Below are 24,211 nucleotides of genomic sequence, written 5' to 3' on the forward strand. Positions count from 1 at the left end.
CAATATAACTTATTATTACAAATTTAAATAGTTATATACAATTTTTATTAAATACTAAGTATTTAAAATATTATAATTAAATAAAAAATGTAAATATTTAAATATAAAATATTTCTAAGGTATTCAGCTACCATCAAGTCAGTTAAACTCAACATAAAGCTCTATTGATTAGAGTATTTAGAATGCTAAAAAAAATAGCAAGAAGGCGTGAACAGTCAAGTAAACAAGAGAGCATGAGAGCTCGAGAGAGCACGACATAGAGAGAGAGAGAGAGCCCTGACATTGAAAATTCTATATATAAATTATATAGAGAACGAAAGGTAGCGCTAGTGGGAGCGGCAGCTGGTGAGAGAGGCAGATATGAGGTCATATTAGAGCTTTGTTATTACATATTATTGACCGACTCAGTTACAGTCGAGAGCTCGCCGCGCTCAGTACAGCTGATATAGAAGCAAAATGTTTTTGATTGTCGGCACGCTCGTGATCGTATTGTGCGCATTACTCTACAAATGGTCAGTGGCCAAGTACCAGACGTTCGAGCAGCGGGGCATACCCCACGAAAAGCCCACTCCGCTGCTGGGTAATATGCGCTTCAAGGAGCTATTCGGCCTATCTCCGCATTTGGTCAGGCAAATCGAACAGTATCAGCAATTCAAAGACTCCAAAGTCTATGGCGCATACTTTTTACGTGATCCGATATTTGTGTTGCGCGATCTGGAGCTTATCAAGAGTGTGGGCGTTAAGCAGTTCGATCATTTCGTCAATCATTCAGGATCCGAGCAGTTCCAGACGCTGCTGTCGAAGAGTCTGGTGCAGTTGAAAGATCGCGAATGGCGCGATATGCGCAGTATATTATCGCCCACATTCACGGGCATCAAAATGCGTGCGATGTACGAACTGATTAATGCGTGCAGTGAGGTGGGCGTGGCCTACATTGAGGATCAGCTGAAGAGCGCCAATGGCAATGGCATCGAGCTGGAGATGAAGGATTATTTCACGCGTTTCACCAACGACGTCATCGCCTCCGCTGCCTTTGGCATCAAGGTCAACTCGTTCGAGGAGCAGAATAACAAATTCTTTCAGCTCGGACAAACTGTGACCACAATTACCGCTGCCACAATGCTGAAGGCGTTGCTGTTTACGTTTATGCCCAAGTTGATGAAGGTATAAATTGAGTAGTAATACTTTAGCCAATAGAATATGTACATATTCTTGATTAGGATGATGAGCTGAGTTTCTCTAGCCATGGACGTTTGTCCATCTATCCAAATGAACGCAGATATCTCGTAGCGCAAAAGCTAAGAACTTAAAAATTAAAATTTATATTTGTACTGCGTATAGACGCAGTACGAATATATATATGTATTTTTACTTAACCCATTTCCGCAATGCCAATACATAAAAATAAGCAAATAATGGTTATATCAGCTCTTAATAGGGTACTGGATATCTCCTAGTCGACCAACCTTGCCTAGAGCACTTTTACTTATCATAAACTAATTAATACATTATCATTCGATCTATCAGTCCCTAGGCCTTAGCATTCTGGATGAAAAGATGATCAATTACTTTAGATCTCTGGTATTTGATGCCATTAAGTTTCGTGTGAAGAATTCAATAATACGACCCGATATGATACACTTGCTAATGGAAGCACAGCGCAAGGTTAACGAATCGGAGGAGTCTAATAAAAAATTCACAGATGATGATTTGTTGGCTCAGTGCTTGCTCTTCTTCTTTGCGGGCTTTGAGACGGTGTCCACCTGCCTGTGCTTTGTCACCTATGAGTTGTGCATGAATCCGGCGGTGCAACAGCAGCTCTATGAAGAGATTTTGGATGTGGAGCAGCAGCTGCAGGGAAAACCCCTCGATTACGATAGTCTAATGCATATGAAGTATATGGATATGGTCGTATCGGAAGCATTGCGCAAATGGCCGCCGGCACCGCAAACGGATCGTGCTTGCAACGCAGATATCGATTTACGGGATGAGAACAATGAGATTGTCATCTCACTGAAAAAGGGTGACCGTGTATTCATACCCATTGCGGGCTTGCACTACGATCCGGAGTATTTTCCCGATCCCGAAGAGTTTCGACCGGAACGCTTTGCCGAGCAAAATAAAGAAGATATTAAACCATTTACATATATGCCATTCGGTGTTGGGCCACGCAGTTGCATCGGTGAGTGGAGCGTATAAAAACTGAAATTAAAATGTAATTAAAAAGAATGTACATATATATTAAATATTTATTTTTCTTGCAGGCAATCGCATGGCTCTAATGGAGGTCAAATCAATCATATATCATCAGCTGCTCAAGTTCGAATTGTTGCCGTGTAAAAAAACAACATTAGATATGATGAACAACATCATGGGCTTCCAAATGGCGCCCAAGGATAAATTTTGGCTTAAATATGTGGCCAGAAAGAATGAAACAGTTAACTGAATGCGATATAAAATTGATGAATTAAAAGTTGGATTAATTTAAATTTTGCAGCATAACAAATTTTTTTTTAAGCAAATAGTTGCTGCACTTTAAGCTAATTATTCATTTTCCATTCTAATTAAAAGTTTGTCTGGCGCCACACGTTGAATGCATTTCATTAATCAGCGAACAGGAAATTACACTAAATACTCTCTCGTGCTTTATTTAATGGAATTTGTTGTTGTTCTAATTAATGCAAATGCATCAAAGCAAAAGTTTTGATACGCAACTAATCGAAACTGAAGTGCGCAGCTTCCGTTTATTGAATTGATTCTCTAGTTGAATAAAAGGAATAATTAATACACTGAAAAATATTAGGTCAAAAGTCTGTGGACTATAAGAGAGGATTAGACAGTCAGCCTGCCGCTGCTGCCAGAGACGGGAAGAGAGAGTGAGAGCGGCCATTGTGGATTCTAATTGAATGCAAGTATTCATTGCGCTGCGGCGGTGGCAGCAGAGTTGAGTATTTCTTCCAAGAATTTCCTCTGTTTTCTCCAAGTATTTCTTACCAGTAATCCTCTATAAATTCCCCCGAAGTATTTCCTCCAAGTCCTACACGATCAAACACTTTCCTCCCACCATCAGATCTGACAGACTGAAGAAATGCTGCAGCTGCTGCCCTTTATATAGGGCAACTTTCACTCAGCTGACTCTCGCTCAAATGCTGACCACCAGCCAGCTCGGTGCTCGAGTTTCAAGAGACCAATGAGAACACACTCTGCTGCTGCGAGCACTTCAGCTTCGTCTTACTCTCATATAAATACCAAAGGAATACTGCTGCATACACACAGACAACTTAAATGATCACAGCTTACGCTCATACACTCACAAGCTCTTCAGGCTGACGATACAGCCAAAGACAGAGAGAGAGCGAGAGAGTGAGTGCCGCTATTGTGGACTCTGGTGGAATGAAAGTATGCAAGAATGCGCTAACGCTATTGGTTGCATTGCTTTTGATCTCTCAATCTGAGCGCAGGCTGAGCGTGTGGATGGTGGGAAGAGAGAAATGTCGGCTTAGTTTCGGCTCATGCTCAATTAGGAAATTTAGTTTGTGTGCGGCTGCCCACTCGATCGTTGATAGAGTTGATTGCGCGCTTGTGTGTACAATTTTTTTGTGCTAATTTCCAATAGTTAATTGCAATATTTAAATGTGATACCTAAGGTTAAATATAATAATAAATAATTCTATGAATGTGCATAATGTTTGTGTAAAGAAAAATGTGCAACAAAATCACATAAACGATTACAGTTATTACTAGTGTTAGTCTGCTGCTTGCCGCCAAATGCAAAATTGACTGGATTTAATGGTGTGTGCGAGCGAGATGACAGTAGTGTGTGCGTTTGCACATTTTATGGAATAGGCGAAAAGGAATTGCCGATTAGCTGACATAGAATCTTAATATCGATGTGTGTGTTGAAAACGTACGCATTGACATACGTACATGTGTAAGTATATGTGTGAATAAGTTCCACTAGAGATGTGCAGTATATTCTGTGTGCATGTCCACAATGATAAATGACACTAATATATATATGAATTTATATATATTTATTCTACTACAGATGTGCAGTATTTTTTGTTAAATTTGTTGATTTTATTTTGATTTCTATAGGTAAAAAAAGTCCTTAATTGATTGAACACAATTCTTTTGCTAAAAACAATGCCGATAATTGACTGTTATTTACATATTAAAAGAAAATCACACAACCGTTAAATAATCAATAACAAACCACAGCAAATCAGTTTAACCGACACGTTAACCTGTTAATTAATTTTTCATTTGGGGTCAAAAGGGAATTTACCAAATTTTTGGGAGCAGCAACAGCAAACTGCTGAAAATGAATTTCGTTTGTCCAATGTAGAAAATGGCCGCAACATTTGCAGTTGACTGTGAAGGCAGTTTAATTTGGCTAAAGAAATGTTGGACAAAAACTTTTTGACATTTCGTTATTTATGTGCTTTGGGATATTTAGGCAAAAAGTTTTGGCGGACTAAGCAGTTAATGCGATATTGATTTATTCGCCAGCAGTAGCAATAGAAGCAGCAGCAGCTGCTCGAGATATACGTAATAAATATTATGCAGCTGATATATATTTATGTATACTTTTATATAAGTATATATACATATATAATTTATAATTTAAAGAGCGGATCTTAGAAAGTTTGTTTTGATTTCAAGACAAAATTATACGCATTTTTGGCTGCAGCTGAATTGAAATGTTCTGGTTGACTAAGTGCGCGGTAGCCGGATACCCTGTAAATTGAGTGATCAGTGGGAGAGAGTTTTGGGGGCTCAATAGACTTTTTACAAAAATATTTATTAATTTTTGTAAAAAGCCTTAAAAAAAAACAACGTATTTTGCAGCCACAAAAATATGGGAAATTGTATAAATTGTAACAAGTTTCAATGAACATGCTTAATCAACGTTTTCTTGATATAGTCTCTGTTATCTGCAAGCAAAATGAACAAAGAAAAAAAGGAGAAATCTGCAAGCGATTAAGCTGTGAGTTTTGCGTAGATACTTTTGGGCGCAAGTTTTCATGAGCTGCTTGCCAGACAGCTAAAGCTAAAAAGATCTCAAATATCAAAGTGCGACAGACGAAAAACTTGAAGTTTCTATCAAAAGGCAACAAAAAGTTTCTGCTGAAAAAACTTGGACTTGGACTTGGCCCAGCTCGGGCGACAAAAGGCGCGAGAAAGATTAAATAAAATACAAAAAAAGCAAAAAAGAAGAAAAAGAAAAGATGGAACCTAGTTGAAAATCTTTTTATTTTGGAGCAAGAGGCAAAAAGTTGTTAATTATTTTCGCTGGACTTCGCTGCTGGGCGAAACGAAAAAAACAAAAGCGCAAAGTTTTAAGTTCAAATCTATGACTGCCAGCGACATTCCGAAGCATTGCCGGAGAAGTTGACTTTTAAGCTGCAACCTCTCGTAACTTAACGTTAAGCCGTAATGGTCATATTTTGGTCAAACTGCATTTGTGTTGGCCAATGCGATGCGACGCTTAAGTGCTGGGGCCAAAATGGTGTAAACTTGTAATTTGTAACTGCTGCAGTGGCTGCGGCCTGTTTCGTTCCGCCCCCCTTGCCCCCATTTAGGTGGCAGCCAAAATTCTTTGGCCAGTTGACCGCTAGTTGACCCATTTGCATAATTATTCATTGCGCCGCATTTTGGGCATAAATAAAATGATGCTACACTGCACAGAGCACATACATACATACACACACACACACACGCACATGCTGCCTCTGACTCTTGTTAGCCTGTCAGATAATAAACTCATGTGAGCTGCTGCCTAGTCGCCTGCTTCTTCTTCTTCTTCTTTTAGTGGTATGTGTGTGTGTGTGTGTGTAATGCGCTTTTTCGTGCTGCTTATTTATGGTTAAGCATTGTTCTTTTTATGGCTTACTTGTCTTACATGCGAATGGCTCGCAATTTCTTGCACAAGTCCATTACAATTTTCAGCAATTTACCAAATTCGTTGCAGCACATTTGCACTCCGAATTCAATTGGCAAAGCAAAAAGTTCTTTTTTTCTTTTCCTGATAAAATATTATAAAACATCTTGTACAAAGTGTAGAGAAAATTGATAGCAATACAGAGCTAGAGTAAATGGATTTTATAAATAATTTATATGTTGTTTCCTTTTCTGTCGAAGTGGGCTTCCTCTCTCTCTCCCTCTCTCTCTCTCTCTCTCTCTCTCTATATTGAGTTAACTATTTCTTGGAATTTTCTAGCTTTTCCCAGCTAAAAGTACGCTTTTCTCATTTCTATTTATAATGTAAACTAATTAATTCCTGGCAAGCAAACAAAATATATAATTAATAGTTAGTTCAAGGATAATTATATTTGGGATAATTATATTAATGAATAAACTATCATTAGAATTGATTGCCAGCATAAATTAATTATATTTAATTTATGCGTATTTAATTAGTTATTTTTTTTAATGGTTTGTGGTTAGTCGCTATTAAACTAGAAAACTAGGTAGAAATTTTGGGTTTTTATCAATTCGATTATGAGGTAAAAGCTGCAAAAAATAATATAATAAATACTAAATATATGTATGTATATAATTCATATATTATATTATTGCAGTCTTTGGTATGTAGCCAAATTAAGTTAAGCCGAAATTTCAAATTTTGGCTCTCATAGCCTAGTGCACCGTTACTTGCATTTCGTTTTTTTAAGCACATAATTTTGCTAGACATGCAGAGTTCCATTTAAAATTCATAATTCTCTCTTAATCTCTTGCAATGCTACGTTCAGCTGGTGTCATCCTGTGTAACATATTCGCAAGAGTTCCAGCTTAGCCCAATTCTATTTAAATTCTTTTAGACAATGAGCAACCGCAAAGCAGCTTGTGCCGAAATGACGCACAAAGTTTTTGAGCAAAGCTTCAGCTGTACGCATGTGCAGTGAGTGTGTGTGTGTGTGTGTGTGTGTGTGTGTGTGTATGTATGTGGTATGTGCATGCTCTGAGGACAAGCTTAACACCAAAATACTCAATTAAATAAAAGTTCTACTTGAAATTGCATTACATTTATGAACGAACGTGCGAGCGTGTTGCCCTTCAATGCTCCAGTTCAGTGCAGTTTCAGTTGAGCTCCAGTTATGCTCTAGCATATATATATATGTTATGTATTCCATCTCCTATTCCTTTTGTCAAACCCAACTACACAGATATGACCACAAGCTGCAAAAGTTTTGCAGCTTACACACAGAAAAAAATATATTTTATAGCACGTTTCATATATGTATATGTGTGTTTGTGTGATGATGCGTGCGTGTGTGCATGTGTGCGTATCTGCCACAGCAACAACTACAACTTATATAAGTGCAGTAAGTAAGCTGCGCATTTCGATTGTCAAGTGCAAATTATATAAAATGGAAGAGTCCGTTTCCGCTTCCGCTTCCGCTTCCGTCTCCGCTTCCCTTACCGTTGGCGTTTCCAGTTCCGTTTCTGGTTTGCGCGGATTCGTACCTGAGAGTGCGCGACCTCAAAATTGTTTAGTGGCATTGACAAGTGGCCAGTGCGAGGTTTATAAATAGGTTTTTATGGGGGTAAATAAATATGTTAGATGTGATATATATAAAAAATATAAATAAAGGCGCCATAAATGCATGATCTTACCGTTAACTAACCGCTTTAGTCTTTCTGATCTGTTTTTGAGATCAATATTCATCGCTCATATTCAAGCGCTCTTGCTCAGATGAAGTGTCGGTTCTACTCCTTGTTGATCGCCTTGAGTTGATTTATTCGTCTGACGTGAGCATCGTATAGGGAGAGATACGATTGTCGTTCGCAGATAAAATTGAGTAAGCGAGTAAGACAATACGCCTGCTCTTCACATTCACATACACAGGCACATACTCAATTCATGAAAAAGTGCTCAGAGAACACACACATACACAAGAGACTTCACACTCAACTCGGAGATCAACCAGACCTAAATGAGCTCTGCCCGATCACGAACGAAGTCACTAAAGAACCCATATCAAGAACCAATTTTCTCAGAGTGTCAGTCAATATATATATTTCGAGCTATGAGTATGTGAGTTTGAATACCGAAAACTAACATAAAAACTAAAAAAAAAAAAAAATAAAAAATAAAAAAATAAATATATAACAAACAGTCAATATAATATATTTTTGACGAGCTAAAAAACTAAAAAAAAAAAAAATAAAATAAAATAAAAATAAATAAATATATAACATTACAAATATTTGTCAAAAATCTGTATATTGTTTAGTAAATAAAATATTATACTCTATTTTTACTTTTTTTATAAACAAATATTTAAATAATTTTGTTTAAAATCAATTGCACAGTGCTAAATATTTTCTAGGACATTATTTACTCTACAGTAATTTGCCTCATTTATTCAAATTTGATAAATTTATTAAGTGTAATATGCGCAAAATGTAGCTTAACACAGTTCGCCTTTTGAGCTCTGAGCCACACACAACTGCCGTGTGTCAACCGCAGACAAATCGAATGTGAAATATTTCCACAAAGCTTGAACAATGTGCATTAAGCGCAATTATGGTTATTGAGCAGCTGGATTTCGATATGATTTATACAATTCCTTTGCCAGTTGCGAGGTGCTGCACAATTAATATAATCAACGAAATAGCCGCTGCATTGCTAAGCAAAAACATGTGTGGGTTTTGGGCAGGCATTGGCCGGGATTAAAATGTTAAGTGCTGGCTGGAAGCGTATTTGATATGCCAGCCCAGTCCGATTGTTGGTGGTTTTGCGGTTTTGGAAAATGTTGCAGTTTTCGGCTTATGGCTAGACCGAAATGGGAGTAGTACTTAGTCAAATTGTCGATAAGTGCTCAGTGAGCAACAAATTAAATAGTGTGCAAATAATTTATATATCAGCTCGTTTCCGTTTCCGTTTCCGTTTCTCTTCAAGCACAAACATTTGGATAAAGAGAAACGGCACACTCAGTCTCGATTGCCGCCCCTCTGTCTTTCTCTTAGCGTTGTTAACGCTTAAGCGATTCTCTTTGCTTTCAGGAAGAGCGCAAAGGCAAACACTTTGCCAGCCAAGTGAAGGACTCAAGTAGTAAAGTTTTTACACGACTATTTGTTTGTTTATTCAATGCGGATTCTTTGTAGAAGTTTTAATGCTGTCAACTTGTCTAATTGCATTTTACAACACTTATTAAAAGGGATTTAGTTGTTTGTATTTAAACTGAATTAAGACTAGCTTATGAAATAATTAAACTTGTTGCATTTCCAAGCAGTTGTTGGTTCATTATTTTAATTTAACTTAAATAACTATATGCAAAAATAAATATTTGATAATAAATAATATGGGAAAGTCTGAAATATATAATATATAAAAATATATTTAAAGTAAAAATTTATTTTTAATAGTTTAAATATTGTTATTATAACTAATAAAAATAAATAAAATAAATATTGAATAATAAAAATAAGATATATATTGTATGCAAAACGATGTGCTAATTCTATATCATATTATTTTATATTAATTTATATAACATTTTACCCTTATTTTTTTTTTTTTTATATTTTAAAGTAAAAATATATTACACATTATTATAAGCTGTTGACGTTTGTTTATTTTTGTATATATATATATTTTTTATAAAAATTTTTAGGCCTTATATTTTCTTGAGATTTAAAGAGTTTGTGTTGTGCTTTTTTATTTTTTTTTCAAGTCATTGACTTATTCACCAATGAAATTGATGATTCGGAATAATTTTCATTATTTGCCAGTCATAAAATTTGGCAATATAAGAAAACATTTCTCAAGGTTTATCCATTGGATTCGCTCCCCAAAAAAACACATTTTGTTCTTAAAATATTAAAAATAAAAATATATAAAATAATATAAAATATATAAAAATAATATAAAAAATATAAAAGTAATCTAAAATATATAAAAAATAATATATATAAATGATAATCGAATGCTTAATTTTCCCTATATTTATTTATCGCATTATCTATCTATAATCTCGCAATTCAGCTAGGGCATTTTTAATGCAACCTTTTCATATATAACATATATATATGTGTGTATGCATACATAAAATTCCTCTTGCTTTTTTTTTTGTATATTTTTATTGTAATTATCAAGAAGCCATAAATAGCGAGTGACTTAACCTGGAGCCTTTGCCATTTTATGGCAGCCGAAAGTGCCTACTTAAGGAATCAAAAGCATAAAAAATAATGTTAATTTCAATATTTGTCGTATTAAATGAGCATAAAAGTCAAAAGCTGCGCATGTGTGTAACATATTTATGCCAAATAATGGAATTTGTGTGCTTTCATTCCCATTTTTTTTTCGTTTTTATATTGGATTTTATTTTTGCTGCTGCTCCCTTTTCTTTTTTTGGAGCGTTTATCGCAAGTGCGTGAAATTTAAATAAAACGTGCCTTTATATTTTGGACAGATTGTCGAGCAGATGCTGCCGGTTGCCGGCTGCCGGCTCCTTTTTATTTTTATTTTTTTCTCGATTGTCTGGAGTGACGCGGCTTTAAAACAGGCTCTCAATCACTCAGTCAGTCAGTCAGTCATTCAGTCAGCTTGGGCTGCGTTGCGAGTCACACACACACATACATACATACCTTCGAGTATGTGCTATGCAGCTTGCCGACAGATGGCGACACACATACTCACGCACACACGTGCGGGAAATGTGACAGGATGTCATTTCGCAACGCATCCGAAACATAAACACGTCGCGCTTCGCCTTTTGTGTCTGTAAAAATTATGCTGCTAAAAGGCGGCAAATGTTTATATTTCCGTGTGTGTGTGTGTGTGCCAGGAAGTGTGTGCGTGTGTGTGTGAAAAAAGTAAGCAAAACTACAAAACAAATTTGCATAAGATGCTGTCGTCTCCCTAGTTTCCCGGACTAGCTTAAAATATACGTAATATTCATAATATGACGCAAAGACCGTGTTAAGTTCACGGAAAACTTGTTGAGCTTTAACACAAAATGGCGACGAGAGGGAAGTAATAAGAAACAAATAATTGTATAAAAATTTATAATATAGTATAAATTAACATAGCTATTTTTTCTATACATAAAAAATATGTTTTTTATAATAATAAAACAAAACAAATGAATATACAATAATTTCGTTTAATACAAATTAAATAAAAAATAATTTATTTTTATATTCTATACATATTATATTAAACAATTTTTATTTAATTTTTAAAAAATTGTTTAAATATTATTTATAGAAAATATAACCATAATAAATAATAATATCACTCTATTCCACACTTCCCAAAAAGTATAAAATGTTTATCCTGCAGCGAAACTTGTTTCATTCAATATTTATGATCCAACTTTTATTTTTATTGCTGCTGCACATTAGTTGGATTTTAGTTTTATTGGCAAAATGTTCGTGGCTTGACCGCAGAAGCCGTAAAACTAATTTTGATTTTACAATATGCATTTGCGACTGGCTTTTCGCCACACAGCCACAATTTCCACAATGTACACAATTAATTTTCATTTGGCACTAAACTCGTTTTTCACGTTTTGTTTTATGTTCCTTTTTTTTTATTGTGAATAATTGGTCGGGTGCCTTGTCAATAATAGTCAAATATTTTATAGTTAATTGAATTTAAGCGGCAAAAGTTTTGTTTTTGTTTTGTACTGAATCAAAAAAAAAAGAAGCATATAATTTAATGAAAATCGGTTTGCTTTGTATTTGATAACAAGGCTGCAAATTAGTTTTGAACTAAAATTGAAAATTGGTTAGAGTTAAAAATTGGTCCAGAAAATGGCTTTTATGCATATATAAATCTTGTGAGAAAACGCCCATAAAATTTTCCTGAATTTATTAAGAGCATTTTATTAATAAGAATATTAATTTGATAATGCGAAGCTAACATATAATCTATATATATATTTTTTTTATTTTTAAGGTTTATATTATTTTAATTTTTTAATATTGTCTAAATTTCCAAAAGAAACATAAAATAGGAAATAAAATATTAAAATGCTTTATTAATGTAATAAATAAAATAATACAATTTGATGCAATTTTTTCAATGCCTTAATAAATAATTAAAATTTTTAATTGCAGGTAATTTTAAAAATTTAAAATTAAAAAAATAATTCAATCAGTTTTGCATATCCAAAATTGTTTTTACAGCAATTATTCTCACTTTAGAACCACTGTGCCTTTGGCTGAGCATAATTAAAATGCAATCAGCATTCGCAATTAATTAATACAACTATTTATACATTATTGACTCTAATTATTTGCTATATTCGAGTTTCGCCTATCGCTATATAAATATATAGTATATATAAGCATAGCAAATAATCGCAGCGTGTTATTTAATTAGTTTATTGTGCAAAATTGAAATGCAAAGCCAGCAAAATGCAAGTTTGTCATGAGCTTTTGCCATGTGCATGCAAATGCAGCTGGTCTTCTGTATAATTACAATAGAAACTGAAATATCAAGTAACCAGTGAGGTAAGAAATACACTGATTATAACGCCAATGTCTGTGTGTGTGTGTGTGTGTGTGCTCCAGTTAGTAAACACAAAGCACAAAATTGCACAAATAATAATACAGTTGGTAAACTTTCACTCATGTTGCTTGCAACATATGTGGATGATGTTGCATGTTGCTTTATTCTACTAATACAACAGCCCAAAAAACAACATGTATGCTAATTCCAGGTGTGTGCGTGTGCTATTTAGTATGCCCTGCGGCGCATTTAGTCTGTCATTTTAGTTTATTGATTTTTGCATGCAGCCAGCGCAAGCCTTGTGAGAGCATCTTAAAGTCTTTAAAGAAGGAGCAACAGCAAAGACTTTTGTTTTACTTGAGCGGCTGGCACATTTTCTCAAAATGGCATAATGTATGCCAATGCATGCAACATTTTAGTTAGTTTAGTACGGCTTGTTTTTGGAGTTGCTATCAAGTTGAAGCTAGTTTTCTAGCGCATGTAATTTTAAAACTGAGAAACATGCTAAATAGGCATAGCTAATTGCCAAACATGTTTTCAGTTATTTTAGATAATTTTAATTTTGACTTCTGCCATTGTAAATTTATAAATCAAATAAACCACAAATTTGTTTATATTATTTTACGAAATGTCCTAGTTTAATCTAATTGACATGCTCATGTTTTCTCATTATCAGACATTACAAATTCCATTGCAATGAGAGGAGACTTTGCTAATATATAATATTAATATATTAAACTCGATTTGGCATTTGAGCAGACCATGTTGAGTTCATTTTGGGTCCTCAATCAAAGGGAAGTTTGCTTCTTAAAAAAAAAAAAATTATTTAAAAATAAATATAATAAAATAAAAAATAAAAAAAATAAACAAACAGCGGAAAGCCTCGAATGCTCTTCTTGTTTACAAGTAAAAATGTTTAATAAAGGTATTTAATATTTTAAATTGTTTGTTACTATTAATCATAAAATCTATGCATAGCTCCATATGCATTTCTTAATGTACAAAATTTTCATTTGAATACATAACATTTCATTCTACATTAATATTTATTTTCACTTGATTTAAATTTTCAGTTTTTTTTTTTATTTTAAATTTTTGATTGAATATTTTTTGAAATATTTAATTATTGCCAAAACAATTTTATTATTTCTAGACATTTATTATTTTTCAAAGTTTTTCATTTACATACATTACATTTCATTAAACATTTATATTTATTTTCATTACCTAATTTAAACGTTCAGTATTATTTTTATTATTTTTATTGTTTAATATTTAATTATAAATATTTAATTATTAACAAATATTTTTTTTTTAATTTTTCTATACGTTTAGCAATTTTCAACATTTTTATTTACATTTATTAAATTTTATTATACATTTTAATTTATTTTCATTGCTCAATTTAATTGTTCAGTATTTCGTTTATTAAATTTTTGAAATATTAAATTATTATTAAGCATTTTTTCCATAAACTATAATAACATTAGCCTAGAGCTCTAATTACCCAATTGCAAAACTCTTGTCAAAATTGTAATACACTCTGCGTAATACCCTTTTGAGTGTCACTGAAAACTTTTCTAGCGCCAAACTTGTGCCACTCTGAAGACGCACAAGGCAGCCAGCCAGCCAGACAGACAGACAGACAGCCAGCCAGCCAGCCAGCCACAAGGAAAAGGCAATCACTTTGCAGTGGCAAATAAATTTAATAAGCGCATCAACTGAGCTGCGCCCTAAGGGGAAAGTTCCTATGCCAGTCGATGGGAAGGATGGGTAAGGGCAAGGGCAAGGGGAAGGGGGCAGCGAAGTCAAGACGACAAGTTAGGCAACTGATTCGACTTAATTAACTGTTATAGGCCAATGCAGATATATGCGAGTGGTTGGCAGGCAATTTGCAAGTGGGCGTGGCAAAGGCATGGTTTGTTTATGGCCTGCAGGCATTATTTATGCTCATTTTATGGGCACATTGCAGACCTATTAACAATGCGCAGTCAAATTTAATTTTTCGCCACGACATTGACCAGACGCAAGAAATGCAAGACAGAGAGATGGAGAGAGAGAGAGAGAAGGAGTGAAGCGAGCGAGCGCTGCAAAACATATAAAAAGTGTAAATTTATGTGACAGCATTTGAAATTTATTTGCTGCAACGCGTTGCATGGCGTATGGCGGCTGCGCCCAACGATTTGTGTCTGCAACAAAATAAAGTTCCATTGACCCATTTAGTGGGCCAACACGACAATACTCATACGGCCCGTGGTGCATGTACGTGTGTGCATGCAAAGTTGCCTTTTTTTTTTTATTTCTGTAGATATATAGCCAGTGTAGCAAGTGCGCAGACGATTAGTGCGCCATTTGCTGTTGTCTCTGTGTGTGTGTGTTTACTCTCTCTCTCTCTATCTCTCTCACTCTGTGTGTGTGTGTGAGCGTGTGGCTGGCTGCTGTTATTTAGTGTTATTTGTTTAGCTCGCTTCCTGTTTATTTTTGGGCTTATTTGTTGCCATTGTTGGCTGTCATTGTTATTACTGCCACGAGCTGGAACTGGACCAGTTTATGCAGCACTTGCGCCAACGTCACAAAATGAAATATTTAAGTGCGCATTAGCCGGCATGCCCCATTTACCAGCCCACTTTGGCCCAGTTGTACCCCACACTCGCAGTACTCTGCATCAGCATCAGCATCTCCTGCTGCCTGGGGTGCAGAGTAATTGCAAAAATTACCACAAGCACTGCAAGTGGGTTGCATTCCAAATGAATGAATGAGAATTGCAATGATTTCAGTATTGGAAGGGGCGGCAGGGTATGGTGGTTTCTCTGTCTGTTTGTCTGTCCTATATGTGTGAGCAATAGCCAGGCATTGCAATGCACTTCCATGCCATATGCTGATTTCAATTGATTCTTGCTTTGTCGCTTCTCTCTGCTGGGCTTGCTTTGCTTCGTTAACGTTGCAATGTCGGCTATGGTTTTGGCTTTGGTCAGGTGCTGTACGCAGCTACGAGCAAGCCACACACACACACACACACACACACACACACACTCATACACTCATTGGCACAAAGGCATATTTAAAATGCCACAATTCATTTGACCATAAACTGAACAACACAACATCAGACTTCAAGCGTTTCTCGTTTCGCTTTTAAAAGCCATTTGAAATTTTCTGTAATTGTTTTCTATTTTCTCTTCCTATTTTTTGCTTCTGGATTTTGATTTCTTAGAATTTGTGCAAATTGATTTTTGATTAGATATTTAGCTTTATCGCTTTTAACGAGTTAAATATGTATTTATGTATTTTGCTTGGTGTCTAATGGAAATTCAATTTCACTTTGCTAAGTTGGAAAAGTGTTTGCCGGCAGATTACAATTTTCTGCATTTGGATGTGCTGTAAAGGGTGTCTATAATGGGTATGAAGTTTTTATGGTATCTGATATTTGAGAAAATATTTAAATTCATTTTTAATAAACAAAAAACTAAAATGTTAATTTAATTAAATATTTTAGAGAGACAAAGGCAATTATTATTAGTCGTAGAATTAAATGCAAGGTATTTTTATTTATTTAATTATTATTTTTCCGTCTCATCAAGTTCAGGAACTCAGTTTTTTATAGAGAGTATCTCATGGTCTAGCATGCTCAGCTTTGGCATGATTTCTTGTTATTTTACAATCAATTCTTATCAATTTGGTATTGCATAACAATTGCATAGCTCATAAGCTGTGGCCTGCTTCAGGCGCCCTCGTTGTTACTTTCCGTTTTTCGTTCATTATGAAAATCCCATTTTTAGACATTTTATGGCCAAGCAAACTTCATAAAAACAGTTGCAGCAAATTGCTGCCAGACACTGTGAGTGCACTTAATACACACACACATACAGCGAAAAACTCTCATAAAATACTGACACAGTTTTGTATTGTTTTTATATATATATATATTTTTTTTTTTATTACTTATTTTTTGAGACTCTCGTTCCACTCGGAGCATTGTTCACATGCACTCGTATATTTATTTAAATGCAATTTTTGGCATTTCACAGTCTTGTTCAAATGTTCGTGTACAGCAAAGAGCACTTGCGGCTTTATGAGAAGCTCACATACATATATTTTTATATTAATATATGCATGTGCATGTAAATTTTTATAAATTTACTGCAGCCTTGAACTGAACTTAATTAGTGCGATATTAATTGCATTGAATTGTAGCTGCAAAACTCAAATTTAATTACACAAATAAACGTAGACCATACGCCAAAAAGGCCGCCAACAAAGGCATTTGTATAGTGCTCATAATTTGCAATGCAAATTGTTTTTAGTTAGAGCCAAGAATGCTGTAAGTCGAGCAACCGTTTGAGAGGGCAATTGTTATGCAAGCAGCTTATGTTTCTGCCTCAAAGCACAAAAATTATAAAATAACACTCGAAGTTTGCCAAAACGGCATGTAATATAGAAACTAAGCTGGCCGAAGCTGAAACTTGAGAAAACAAAATTATAAAAAGATTTAAAATAAATTGAAATGCATTCGTGTTGAGTGCCTAGAAATGAAATGATTAGAAGAGACTTAAGGTAAGTTTTATCTTGAATCAAATTGCTTTTTAAGCTTTAAACAAAGCTTAAAATATGAATAAAAATTTGTTTGTAGTAAAAAAGTTTGGCTTAATTTTAAAATACATATATTTGGTCAAATTTAAATAAAAGCGATTAGAGGAAAAATAATATAATATAAGGAGTGTAAATATATCGGCTTTTCAATGCAAAATAGGTTTTTAAAAAAATTTGCAAAAAAATTTGTATATACATTTAAATATTGGTATATATTTAAAAAAAAAAAAAAAAAATTTATAAAAAAAATATTGGCGTTTTTTTTATTAAGCAATTTATTTAATTTTATATTTTAATATATATTCCATTTTTTCTGAGTAGCCTTATTTATTATTTATTATATATATTTATTATTTGTATTAATAAATAAAAAATTTCTTTTTATTAATTAATTTATATTTAATTTAATATTTTAATTTATATTCCATTTCTATTTTCTTTTTATTAATAAAATTATAATTATTTTTAATAAGAGTCTAAGAGCTTTATTCTGTCGGTTACACAAATATATGTATAAAATATAAATATATAATTAGTTTATTAAATTCTCTATCTGTATCCATTTAATAAAACTAATCAAAGGCTGTCTCAAGCCAAGTCCTTTTATGTCTTTCAAAAGCTCTTATCGCATATAAATTTGCGGCGCTGCCTTCATTTTGTTAAATAAATAACACACAAAAGCCTCGAGAGAAGTCACCAAAATTTTGGTCGGCCAACAACTTTGCTTTGAGTGCTGCCCATTGAAACGAAAGAGGAATTTTTCTTTTCTTTTTTTTCTCTCTCTGTTTAATTGAAGTACAATATGAAATGTGCACAGTTGACTGCACAAATCTAACGACCTTATGCGCTGGGGTTGGCTTACTATTTCCTACTTATCTGGCAATATTTTATATTTCTGACAATTTGTTGTTGTTGTTGGCATTTTTGGCATTTCTGTGTAGCGACACGTAAAAAATGTGAACAATGAAAAGCGCTTGGCAGCGGAGTTGATAGTTCGACCTCTTGGCAGCAATAATTGGAAGAAACCAAAGCGCAAATAAAGAAATAAATAAATGGCAAATATATATAATTATATATGTGTGTGGGGCGCAAAGTAACACTAAGTAGTTTATTTTGCTGTGAGCTATAATTGGAATGCCAACCAGTTGATGTGAGCGAGCGCAAGAATTTATAGCATACATTTGAGAGCATTATAAATTGCATTGTCGTTGGCTGCTGCTGCTGCTGTGCTGCTTGGTTTGGCTTTTTGTATTGCATTGGATTCAATTGCATTCGCAGCGAGCAGTAGAGTTGTAGAAAAATCAATTTGCAGCTATCAAAACGTTGCAGTCTTGCGACACTTGATCGATTTGCTGTTGATATTTGCCAAGCAATCGGCAAGGCTGCAGGAAATGGCAATAATTGCAGTACTCGAGCAATGCGAAGCGTAGCAGTTAATAAGGCTGCTAGGTGGCGGGCATGCGTGATTTTTTAAAGCTTTCCGTTTAAATTTGCTGTCACATACATTGCCCTGGTAGTTGGGCGTGTGCAGATAGTGCCAACATAAAGTTTAAAGACAAATGTGCTGATTATAACGATAGCACTTGATTAACGCGGGGCTGTTATGCAAATGAGCAGCGCCACACCCACACGCACACACACACACACACGCGCTAGTGGGTTGGGGCGTGGCAAAAGGTGTCGTTCACTTGACAGCGCTAATGAAGGCAAAAGGCAACTGGCAAGCGGCTGCTGACAGCGAAGAAACCGCTAACACAATCAGGAAAGCAAATAAGCCAACAAGCAAACAGTTAGTCAGACAGGCAGAAACGCCCAATCCCAAGCGCGCCAACAATTTGGGTTTTTGTTTTAGCTGTTGCTTAGCCTCATACTTTTTTTTTTGGCACAAATGAAAGCGCTGGCGGCCGTCAATTCGCTGATTTAGGCCTAGTTATGCCAGTTGGCCGCTGTTAAGCTGCTTTAATTAGCCATGCTATATAAAGCACGTTCGCTGGGCCCCCGCGCCCCACCATAAATGACTATACAAATTTTTGCAGCAGCCCACTTCCGGGCGCCGCAGCTCGCCATTGTAAAATGTTGCACAGCGAGAGAGAGAGAGAGAGAGAGAGAGAGAAAGTGAGAGTGAGACGAGACGAGACTCTGTGACACACAACTGACAGTCAGACAATTGCGGCTCGGTCGTTTTTATTTGGCTTTGTGTGTGGCTGGCGTTGCCGCAGCGTAAAGTATCATTAATAAAAAAATAATGCCACAAGAAGAATAGCGCATGGCAAACACATACAGAACGAACTGTGCCCACAATAACAACAACAACAACACCAGCAATAGCAGCAGCAGCAGCAGCAGCAACAAGAAGCGCAAGCAAGCAGCGAACGTCTCTAATTGAATTTCTTATGGTCCATTAACTGTCAGTCCAGAAATCCGCAGAGTCAGTGACAGGATGAGGACTCAAGAGAGAAGCTCGACGAAGGTGGGCATCGGCATTGGCAGCAGCAGCAGCAGCAGCAGCAGCAGCAGCAGGCTCGAGGGGCTGGCTCAAGGTATGATACTTATATAACACCAACTGAATGAGTAAGCAACGAAAATGTAAACGTGACAGTTTTTAACAATATTTAAGATGTCAGCATGATATATCGTTTAATTTATGTATTCTATATGTTGTATATGTGTGGGTGTCTCTCTCTCTCTCTCTCTCTCTTCGTCTCTCTCTGTGCGCTTGTCTGCGTGGGCAACTGTCCTGCTAGGGAGATAAATTTATTAAAAGCGTTTTGTATATAGTTTCTCGTTTTCGTTTTCGTTTTTTTTTCGCTTTCATTTTGTATTGCAGTTAAATGCCTAAGTGATATTTTGTGTCGGAGCAAATGTTGCCATATTATAATTAGCTTAGAGATGAGCTTCGAGCGACTTTGGGAGAGAGCATTTCGCATGCAAATCCAGTGAGAAAAATTAAATTTATCAATTGCCATCAAGTGAATAATGAGACCGAAGAGGCATGACATAAATTCCAAGTGCGGTAATCAGAAGTCTTCCGCATTCACATGCTAAAAGGAAGCTTACGTTATTTTGTAAAATTAATAAATGAAGGAAGTCTATCAAAAATATAATAAATATATAAAAAAAATAAATAAATTGAAGTATGATGAAGATGCCGATGGGGATGATAATTAAACATTTTTCATATATAATTTAAAAATACATATATTTGTTGATTGTTTTTGTTTAATTTTTTTAATATTAATAAATTTTGAATTATATTAATTAATTTTAGATATTAATTTTATATAAATATATTATATATTTTTTTGTTTTTTGTTTTAAATTTATTTTAATAATATTATTATACTAATTAATTTTAAAAATTAATTTTAATTGAAAATAATATTTATATACATGTGTATATAAATATTAATTATTTCTATTTAATCAATGTTATGATAATATAGTGGATATTATTCAGTATTAATATTTTGCATTAATAAAAATAATTCAATGATATTAAATTAAATTAAATGTTCTTGTAAATATACAATACAATCAAAATTCGAATGTAAATTTGAATGCTGTATATATTTTGGTTGATTATATATTTGTTGTTTTTTATATGTATGCAAGTACATAATTTTCAACAAGTGTCGTTGCTTTTAAGGCTTTAATGCTAGATAAAATACGATTCGCAGGCTGCATTTGCATATTGCAATGTTTTCATTTTGCTGCGCAGCCGATTTACAATTTTCCGCTTCAGCTATTCACAATATCGGGCCGCAGTAGCTGCTAAATAAAATAAAGGCAAATGCTGCAGCTACCAGAGAGAAAGAAAGAAGGAGAGTGAGCGAGAGGGAGAGAGGGAGAGTAGTGAAGAGAGCGGTTGGTAATGCAGGTAACGGAATGCCGTTCGAGCACGGCTTCCTCATCCGGTTGCTGCTGACTTATTTATGCAAATATTTGTAGCATTCGCTCCAAAGATGCTTAAAGGTGTTTTATTTTATTTATTATTTTACATTTTATTTATTTATTTTTTTCTTAAAACTTAATATACAAATATTTCACGCAACGCTGGCGCTGAATGAGTGCGGCTGCTGCATGGCTGCCTGCTTGGCTGGCTTGGCTGTGCGAGCTTTTCATTTACAAAATATTTAAGCTGACTTTAATGGAAATTCCGGCTGAAAATTTGCGCTCATTGATTTTTTTGTGCAGTTTTTGGCGGGGCCAATAATGAGCCATTTAGTAGCAATTACGCGCTTACCGAATTGGCAACACGGCCAGCCTTTAGCCATTTTCAATTTGCCATTGCGAAGACAGTTGCCAGGCAACGTGCATACAATTGCTTTGCTGCCTACGCGTCGTATGTGTAATGTGCTTTGAATGCTCACAGTTTTGCAATCGAGTGTCTGCAAGTGTATGTGTGTGTGTGTGTGTGCGTGTGTGCAGGTAAATTGACATTCAACTGTAAGTTTTTTTCGGGCACTGCAATTTCATTACGTTAGCTCAGTCAAAGAACTTATTAGGAACGTTCAGCGCGAATCTTTTTTTTCCACTAGTTGCGTGCCCCAACCGAAGCGCGTCTGTGCGCCAGTATATGCCAGGCACGTACAGCTTTTATATTCTCGTGCTGTTGTTGCTGTAGATGGTGTTGTTGTTGTTGTTGTTGCTGTTGCTGTTGTGTTTGCTGTTGCTATTGCTGCCTGCGGCGGCCCAGTGTCAATGGCAAGTGCTGAGCTGTGGCCCCCTGGAGCATAGTTAATAATAATTGCTTGCTTGGCATTGAACATGAACCTTCATCAATTTGGGATTACGGCTAAAGCCCCACACTCCATTCATTCCCGTCCCGCGCCATTTCTCAAACCACTCTTTTGGCGTGGTTTATTAAAATTGTCACGTCTTTTGTTACTGCAGCGAAATAAATATATTTAGCAATACAGTTTGTAAAGTTTTCTTTTTTGTTTATTTACTTTTTCTTCATTTGTTGTTGTTGTTGTATTTTTAATAAAGTCTAGTGCAAAAAGTTCTCTTTTTTTTTTTTTTAGCACAAATGAGTTGCTTGCTCATATGCCGCTTCACTGACCAGCTAATTAGCTTAGTTGTAGAGCGCGTGGCGAGCTTTGAGTTATTCGTATTGTTTGGCCTTTGGACTTATGCCTTAATAAATAATTATTTCAGTTTGGCAACAGCTTTTGATGTTGCTTTTGGGCCAACAAGCGAACGCCTTGGCCGCGCATTTGCGGGAGTTCCGCAATTTGTTTGCATCAATAAATCACCAAGTTTGAGCTGTAGTTGAAGCGGACTTCCATAAACATTAAATAGGACTTGCGCCTAAGGGAATTATTGTGAATGCTTAAGCTATGTCAACAATTTTAAATGAATATTAGCTTTAAGAAATCAATTGAAATAATTTTAGTCAAGATATGAACGCGGGTATTATTATTATTATTATTATTATTTTTTGCTGACGTTTTTGTTGGTAATCTTTTTAAGTATTTTTTGCGAGCAAAAATTTTTATTTTGTACAGTCATCATCCAAATTTATTTAAGTTGTGCCAAACATTATTGTGAAATTTTGAAATTAATATTATAACTAGAAATTGTTGAATCAAACATTTTTCTTAGAAGACGTTAGTGGATAAATATTAAAAAAGAGAAAAAATAAAATTAAATAAATAAATAAAAAATAAAAAATCAATATTAATAATAATAATAATAATAATAATAATAATAATAATAATAATAATAATAATAATATAAATATAAAAAATAATAATAATAAATAATAAATAATAATAATAATAAAAAAAATTATATAAGTATATTGGTATTTTTTGTAATGCTTTTTTTATTAATTTTTATTTTTGTAATGCTGACTGTTTTTTCTACTTGTAGCCTATTTTATTTATTTTTTCTTGATAAATTAGAGTTGAAATTATATTTTTCTCTCTTTTTCTCTCTCATATTTTCTTCGATGATTTAATTCATCTTTATTCCAATGGCGTTTTGCTAGCGTATTCAATTCTTTGCAGCTTGGCAGCATAAATCTGTTTAGGCGAAGTAATCAGGCATGACTTTCATTAAAAGCATGCGTACTTAATTAATTTCAATTAGCATGCATACAGACTCCCGAACACACACACACACACACACACACACAAGACCCAGTGGATGATTTCGAGTGATGTTGAGTTCCTGCAATAAACAGCAACTAATTTTGTTATATTTTTTGATCCATGCTTTTTTTTTTTTTTTTTTTTTTTTTTTTAATATGCACAGAACTTTGATGAAGCACAAATTGATTGCGCTCTCCGCTTGTGGCTGTCAGTCACTATATCTTTACGCTTGAGCGGGTTTGTCCGAGTGTGTGTGCGTGTGTGTGACAGTGTGTGTGTGTGTGTGTGTGTGTGTTTGTGGATGTATATGTTTTTCTAGCTTAGTGGCCATGTTTTTGATATTAAAATTCCTTGTTGAAAACAATTTAAAATATTCCATAGCATACTCTGCGGCGCCTCCTGCATGCTATTGCATGCATGATATTTGCATGTGAGCTACTCGTAAGTAGTTGCTCTTGCTGTTGGCTTCTTACTTTGCAAGTCGATGCTCTGGAGCGCTGTCTACATACTACTTTTTCTGTGCAAACAAATAACTCTGGCCACAGACACAGATAGAGAGATACAGATATGCTAAGATTATACGTATACGTATGTGTGGTGTGTATTGGTTTTCTTTTGTTGCCTGCTGCCTGCTTTGCTTCTTTCTCCACTCTTACACTTTTACAAGTGCAATAAACTTGGCTTGACTTTGATTGACAGCTTTGGGGCTTCAGCGTGTACGAGCTGTAACTGGAACGTACGGGTATTTTGTATTGTCGATGCTTGAATTTGAATTTGAACTTCAATTGGTTTGCAAGCCTTTTAAACATATTTAAGTGAGTTCAGATGGCTTTCAAAGTGTTGTTAGTTTAATTGACTTATGTCAATTACATAATTAATAATTAAAGTTTAAAGTGGATGTTTATTATATATTAATTCAATTATATTAACTCAATTTACTCAGTTCCATCTGCAGTTGACTTGGCATAATAATTTATTGACTTTTATTTGCTCAGTTGTACTTTTTTTTAAAGTTTGTCATTAAAGGATTTCAGCTCCAATTTCTCGCTAATGTAGGCGT

The 24,211-nt window shown here is 34.6% G+C and overlaps 1 protein-coding gene across 1 annotated transcript; it reads left to right on the forward strand.

The window, feature by feature from the left end:
• Positions 1 to 393: 393 nt before the first annotated feature.
• Positions 394 to 2,802, forward strand: LOC108653730 (Cytochrome P450 9h1). The gene is made up of 3 exons (XM_018104468.3): positions 394 to 1,164; positions 1,528 to 2,182; positions 2,265 to 2,802. Exons 1-3 carry the CDS (start codon positions 457 to 459, stop codon positions 2,444 to 2,446), a joined length of 1,545 nt encoding a protein of 514 aa, XP_017959957.3. The 5' UTR covers positions 394 to 456; the 3' UTR covers positions 2,447 to 2,802.
• Positions 2,803 to 24,211: the final 21,409 nt, after the last annotated feature.

The sequence above is a fragment of the Drosophila navojoa genome, chromosome 5, assembly GCF_054131105.1.
Source record: "Drosophila navojoa isolate 15081-1374.11 chromosome 5, UAZ_NAV_1.0, whole genome shotgun sequence".
Classification (NCBI taxonomy): domain Eukaryota; kingdom Metazoa; phylum Arthropoda; class Insecta; order Diptera; family Drosophilidae; genus Drosophila; species Drosophila navojoa.

Coding starts and splice junctions, on each gene's coding strand:
- LOC108653730 (XM_018104468.3), top strand. CDS start 457: ATGTTTTTGATTGTCGGCACGCTCGTGATCGTATTGTGCGCATTACTC. Junction 1,165..1,527: donor TTATGCCCAAGTTGATGAAG/GTATAAATTGAG, acceptor TCGATCTATCAG/TCCCTAGGCCTTAGCATTCT. Junction 2,183..2,264: donor TGGGCCACGCAGTTGCATCG/GTGAGTGGAGCG, acceptor TTTTTCTTGCAG/GCAATCGCATGGCTCTAATG.